The sequence below is a fragment of the Pseudophryne corroboree genome, chromosome 3, assembly GCF_028390025.1.
Source record: "Pseudophryne corroboree isolate aPseCor3 chromosome 3, aPseCor3.hap2, whole genome shotgun sequence".
In the NCBI taxonomy this organism is placed as follows: Eukaryota; Metazoa; Chordata; class Amphibia; order Anura; family Myobatrachidae; genus Pseudophryne; species Pseudophryne corroboree.
The window spans coordinates 522,725,794-522,732,608 of NC_086446.1; the positions used below are offsets into that span (position 1 = coordinate 522,725,794).

General features: G+C 47.8%; 1 protein-coding gene across 2 annotated transcripts; it reads right to left on the bottom strand.

Annotated features, from left to right (window-relative positions):
• Positions 1 to 1,159: 1,159 nt before the first annotated feature.
• ACTG1 (actin gamma 1) lies at positions 1,160 to 5,865 on the bottom strand. Of its 2 annotated transcripts, XM_063961119.1 has the most exons (6): positions 5,759 to 5,865; positions 3,583 to 3,722; positions 3,237 to 3,476; positions 2,518 to 2,956; positions 2,226 to 2,407; positions 1,160 to 2,146 (listed from the first exon to the last, which is right to left on the bottom strand). In XM_063961119.1, the coding sequence occupies exons 2-6, from the start codon at positions 3,706 to 3,708 to the stop codon at positions 2,003 to 2,005; spliced, it is 1,131 nt and encodes a 376-aa protein (XP_063817189.1). In that variant the 5' UTR covers positions 3,709 to 3,722; positions 5,759 to 5,865; the 3' UTR covers positions 1,160 to 2,002. The 2 variants fall into 2 exon arrangements, with proteins under 2 accessions (XP_063817189.1, XP_063817190.1); XM_063961120.1 differs by lacking the exons at positions 3,237 to 3,476; positions 3,583 to 3,722; positions 5,759 to 5,865 and adding an exon at positions 3,095 to 3,135.
• Positions 5,866 to 6,815: the final 950 nt, after the last annotated feature.

Below are 6,815 nucleotides of genomic sequence, written 5' to 3' on the forward strand. Positions count from 1 at the left end.
TCCAGTGTACCCAACACCGTGCAGTTCTGCACAGCAGCAGATATTGGTGGCAATTTTTCAAATATCCTTTTCCTTATGTTGAAGCAGTCAGCATTAAGATGTGGCCATTTTCTACTGGGATAGACAAGGCTCTTACAATTGTATTGACAATGTGTACAACCACTAGCAGTAGTGCTCATTATGTAATGACTTTAAGGAATGTCTGATCATTGGTGCCCTGAACCTTCAGCAGCCCACGTTTTAGTTAAAATTCTACTGAAGTGCATTACATGTTTAATGTGGTCTAATTGCATTTGTGTCTAGTCAAAACTGCTTACCTTCATAGACTTGGGAAACATGCTTCCTGTTACCATAACATTTCATAGCTGCACCATAATATGCAATACCCCTTGTGCAGCGCTGCGAGACACCCAGGTTATTGACACCAACCCTGCAATATGGTAGGTTTGTGGTGCAGTCCAAAAAGGGTCTCGAGCAGGTTGCGTCCATGTACGGCTCCTGGGTGTGGCCCATTTAAGTGGTATTAGTGTGATCAGGTAATGCACTAGATTACCTAGTCTGTTCCTAAAATACTGGCACTTATATCAAGTGATTCCCTTCAGTATCTCAATGGGAAACTGGAGACAATAGCCGTAACATACAGACTTATAATACCCATTTAAATCAGGACTCATGGACTATAGATTCCTTTGCTGATTAATACCAGGTGAAGTCCAGGCTTGAAATGAGCCAGCCACAGAATCTATGTAATTAGTATCCCAATTTAAAGGTATAGTATGGAAAGACAAATTATATATTCTTTTGTACTGTATTACCAGACTATTTAGTGGTACTAAGTGGACTAGGCAGACACTGGATTGTAACGACAGATTCTGTTTTGTTCTTCTACTGAAGACCCCCCCATTTAAGTGTAATACGTGTTGGTGGTTGTTGCATGTGCGGTCACAAAGTATAAAACCCATTTTCCATGCAAGATGTAAGGTTGACATAAGATACCTAGACATCAGTAAATGTGCTTGCCCTGCATGATGTGCTACTGTCCCATGACTCCTGTTGGTGTGTGAAGTACAGACCGGTGTTATTTCCACGTTTGCCACTTCTTGCTCTACCCATGCACAGTTGGGGTATACATCCCCTAGGTATACAACAGTTACACAGATTATTTTTACTGCAGCGCTTTATTTGTTGTTACACAATGAAGTGTTTCTGGGAGTTACAATTTTAACTTCAGGATGACTTACAAATTTTGGTTTTCTACTGTCATGTGAGAACATTAAGGCAACATACAAAAAAAATGTACATAAATTAACTTGGATGAAGAGATTTACAGGTGTAACTGCAATAGGTTTGTAACTTCAGACCCATGTTGAATTTTGGGAATACAAACTGGGGGGAAAAAAAAACAAAAAAAAAAACACTGGTTCTAAGGCCTGGATGCCATGTTTTCCAACCATACTAAAAGTGTGGCAAGACAAGTGAAAATTCCTTCATGAACTCCTACCGGCCTCAGACATGAAATTCTGGAATATTAAGCGCTAAATAGATATCTGGAAGCCTAAACCTCAGACACCCTGTACACATCTCTAGCCTCAACTTCTCCCTATGACAGCTACATTAGACTCCCAAGAGGGGGAAGCATCATTCACAATACGGTCGCAGATCGGCAGCCTTTCACAGAAGTGCTTCTTTCTACGCAAGACTTAGCTTAATGGACACTCAGACTGAATGCCAACCAGGGTTTGTATAAGAGATGTGTACAGGGCATGATATGCTAGCACTAACCACGGGAATGGTTTCGAGACAGATCCAAGTCTTGCATTACAAAAAAAATATCCCAACAAGATGTGACTTAAGAATGTATCACATTCCAAGGGCAAGTTCATTTGGAAGTTGGCTCTATTCCAGTTTCACGAGGCTAGCATGAGGCGTACACATCTGCCGAGGCAAATTAATACTTTGAAGAACTCACGCAGCAAATGCAACGCATCTGCTAGCAGTCCATTTAGAAGCATTTGCGGTGAACAATGGATGGGCCGGACTCATCATATTCCTGTTTGCTGATCCACATCTGTTGGAAAGTGGAGAGGGAGGCCAAGATGGAGCCACCAATCCAGACAGAGTACTTGCGCTCAGGTGGTGCAATAATCTGCAGAGAGAAGAATCCATTAGCACACCAGGCTTTGCCATTATCAGCCACTGCTACAGGCACCGAGAGCACAGCTTACCTTAATTTTCATTGTGCTAGGGGCAAGGGCAGTGATTTCCTTCTGCATTCTGTCAGCAATTCCTGGATACATTGTGGTACCTCCAGACAGGACAGTGTTGGCATACAGATCCTTACGGATATCTACATCACACTTCATGATGGAGTTGAATGTGGTTTCATGAATGCCACAGGATTCCATACCTGGAGGAGAGGATAGTTTAAGGTTAAGACTAATGGACCTTGAATTGTGCCAACTGGCTGCTAAACAACTAGTTAGTTATTCACCATCAAGATACAGATCAGGTACATACCCAAGAAAGAAGGTTGGAAGAGGGCCTCTGGACACCTGAACCTCTCATTTCCAATAGTGATGACCTGACCATCAGGCAATTCATAGCTCTTTTCCAGAGATGAAGAGGAAGCAGCAGTTGCCATTTCCTGCTCGAAGTCTAGAGCTACGTAGCATAGCTTCTCCTTGATGTCTCGCACAATTTCCCTCTCAGCTGTCGTGGTGAAACTGTAGCCCCTTTCTGTCAGAATCTTCATGAGGTAGTCTGTCAGGTCACGGCCAGCCAAGTCAAGACGCAGAATTGCATGAGGCAGGGCATAACCTTCATAGATGGGCACTGTGTGGGTCACACCATCACCAGAGTCCATCACAATACCAGTGGTACGACCAGAAGCATAGAGAGACAGCACAGCCTGGATAGCAACATACATGGCTGGGGTATTGAAGGTCTCAAACATGATCTGTAGTGGGAAGAAAACATCTAGTTTAATAAGTGAACTATACAAGCACACCCCAAACCATGCCAACATGCCATCATGCAGGTAAAGAGAATAAGTGTAGAAATAGAACAAGCAGAAATAAAACAATGAAACAGAAACCTGAGGCTTCAGGAGGGAAATGCCAGGAGAGGTACAGAGCCCTGAAAATATTGAAAGAAAAATGTGGAGTCTGAGAAATGAGGAGTGACTCTACAAAAAGGAGTGACCCAATCAGATGTGGCTATTGCTGGGGGAAACAAACCTGCGTCATCTTTTCTCTGTTTGCTTTGGGATTCAGGGGAGCTTCTGTGAGTAGGACTGGATGCTCCTCAGGGGCCACACGCAGCTCATTGTAGAAAGTGTGATGCCAGATCTTTTCCATATCATCCCAGTTTGTGACAATGCCGTGTTCAATGGGGTATTTTAGGGTCAGGATACCTCTCTTGCTCTGAGCCTCATCACCTACATAACTGTCTTTCTGGCCCATACCAACCATAACACCCTGTTGAAACAAGTAAATATTTTAGATTGTTTGTGACATAAATTTGCATTTAGAACATTTGTGACAAGTTTGCATCTGACCAATAAAAAATTTTTTTTGGACAAACCTGATGTCTTGGGCGACCAACAATTGAGGGGAAGACAGCACGGGGAGCATCATCTCCAGCAAAGCCGGCTTTGCACATACCAGAGCCATTGTCAATGACGAGCGCTGCAATCTCTTCATCTGCCATTTTAGTTTATTTTACTATTGGGAAAATAAAAGACCTTTTAATACACAAGGTGTGTATGCGCCATTTTGTTTATAACATGGATTAATTTAATTAATTTAATGTACTAACAGAAGGAGCCAACATGTATGCACATTTAGTTTAAAGTACATTAACTAGTTACTGTGATTAAACAGAAAGTCACAAGAAATCCTGAGATTAGCAAGCAGACGACCCCAGGAACAGTGCAGTACACAGTGTATTACGGTATTTTGCCTCTGTCTTAATACATGACTAATAAGATGATCGCCTGGGGCTGCAGGGCCGCGCCCAATTACACACGGTGACTGTACACTTGGCAGCGATGTCCGACCCCACCTAGTTCTGCAGGCACTAGACAGGAAACCGGACATCTATAGCTCCGCCCACACGCCGGCCTTTTGAATTTCCCTCCCACCCCCGACCAATCAGCAGCTCTGTGCCCATATACGGCGAGAGCAGTCCTGACCGCACCCACGGACGGTGAGCCAGAACATGGGGCGGGGCCTAGTCACAACGGTAGCGCAATGTCACTGGAGTGGGCGGGGCCGCGCTTCGTAACAGCGGGAGGGTTCTCGTCAGGGGGACAATCCAGGCTCAGCCTGCGAGGCGTGGCAACAGTGGGAGATCACAGGGCAGTCATTGGCGGGACGTAGCCGCACAGGTGCAGAAGTACCAATGCTTGGGGAGAAAGTACCAGCCGGACAGCTCCTGCAGTGTTACAGGCAGAGGTTACACAGTGACAGCTATGAGCCCATTGCTTGGTACTTTCTCTCCAATCCGATACACATGTCCCACCAGTCGGAGCTGGGAGGGCGGGGCGCAGCCACATGCAGCATGGTACATACACAAACCATGCAGCACAGGGACAGTGCCGCCGCTAAGACTGGGAGCGGGACAGGTACAGTAATCGCTCACCCACGGCGAGAGGGAGGGGCGCGGGACACTGTCACCGCTCAGCCCAGAGGGAGGGAGGTGCCCGCAGCTGACAGCAGCTCGCTGGTAACTACAGCCACCTCCCATCACCCTGGCTAGCGCCTTCGAGCACCCGGTGTATGACAGCCACAACACCCTCTACACAGCTGGGGCCTCACCCCCTGGCCAACGCCAGCGTCCCCGCCCTTGTGCGCACCCATCTGACACCAGTAGGCAGCGGCTGGCTGATCTTAGCTAGAAAGCTACGGAACACGCTGCCCGCCTCCACACCCACTGCTAGCCGCTCCAACAGCGCATGGTGCAGTCCCCGGATCGTCACAGCCAGGCAGCCCCATGCCAGATCCCCACAGCCAGGCTGCCCCATGCCAGCTTCCCCCTGCTCCCCACAGCCAGACTACCCCATACCTGCTCCTCACAGCCAGGCAGCCCCATACCAGCTCCCCACAGCCAGACTACCCCATACCTGCTCCTCACAGCCAGGCAGCCCCATACCAGATCCCCCCTGCTACCCACAGCCAGACTACCCCATACCTGCTCCTCACAGCCAGGCAGCCCCATACCAGCTCCCCCCTGCTACCCACAGCCAGACTACCCCATACCTGCTCCTCACAGCCAGGCAGCCCCATACCAGCAACCCCCTGCTACCCACAGCCAGACTACCCCATACCTGCTCCTCACAGCCAGGCAGCCCCATACCAGCTCCCCACAAACCATCGCCCTAATCCCGACACCACAGCCAGGCAGCCCCATACCAGCTCCCCCTGCTCCCCACAGCCAGACTACCACATGCCATCGCCCTAATCCCGACACCACAACCAGTATACCCTATATTACCGTCAAGCTTCCCACAGCCAGACTACACCCACACCAGCGAACCCTGCTCCCCACAACACAGCCAGGCTACCCCATAACACCGCCCAGCTCCCGACACCACAACCAGATTAGCCCATACCAGCACACCCGGCTCTTGACATGCACGGGATGTGGCCCCCAATCCAGAGGGTAGTAGAGTACGGCTACTGCGAGTAACAAAGCCATACTAACATTAATACCACCAGCGAGTAACTGTCCCAGCACAGAACGCCGCTCGTCCGCTTACCTGGAGGTTTCCTGAGCGGAAAGCAAGATGTAATAAGGGAAGATGTGCTGTCAGGTCCGCTGCCGCCGGCTGAATGAGACCACACTGACGGCCGTTATTCTATATAACGTCAGCGGCTCCCGGCCCCGCCTGCCAGCGCGCGGACAGAACATCGCCAAATATGGGCATCTTTCAGAAACAAGCCGCTGGATTGGCCGGCGGGGCGGGGCGGTGGGCGGACGCCCCGCCCCCGGAACCCCTGAAGCTGCATGAGCTTATGAGCAGTGAAGGTGTGTGCGGCCCCGACAGCGTCATAACATTATTATTTATTGGGCTTTTTATTTGTATGTGACTGTGCAATAGGTGCAGTCACCGAGCCAGGTGTCAGTGATATCCCTCTGTGCAGGGGACGGTGTTCCGGTGCACATAGGGCATGTCTGCATAATTCATGGTGCCCAAGAGCTTGCAATCCATGTTAACAACTTCCCAGGCATGTTGGTGTTACTGTTACAATGATTTCTCTTCGGGTTCTCTGATCCTGAAGCAGAGAGAGGGCACATACACATCAGATATAATGGTGCATTATATCTGTGTATAGAATGCTCAGGTACCATACATATGATATTGTGAAGGAAGTTACAAAGTGTATTTGTGTATGTGCATCTATTTGCTACAGCTGGGAGGAAGCTAGACATTCTATAATGGTGGATGATACAAAGAATTCTTGTTTCTTCCTGTTTCCTTCACAGCAGTGATACATGCTGCAGGTCACAAACCACAGGATTTATTTTATGGCAATCTGTATGCATTTTACCCAGCACATAAGTAATGTGACTGTGGTTTAGTTCATACATATTGTATATTTGCGGAAAGTCACATTTTTCTACTGTTATAGGGAACAATTTATTTTTAAACAATTTAAATAGCTTTTTACATGAAGGCCTTTAAGACAAATACAATCCAACTATATTAGGGGACTTAAACGTTAGGTGCTCACTGTAATAATGAAACCATGGTTTTTAGTTTTCTTTCCTACAGTTACAGTAATGTTAGTTCCCTGATAGAGCTGTGGCTATTA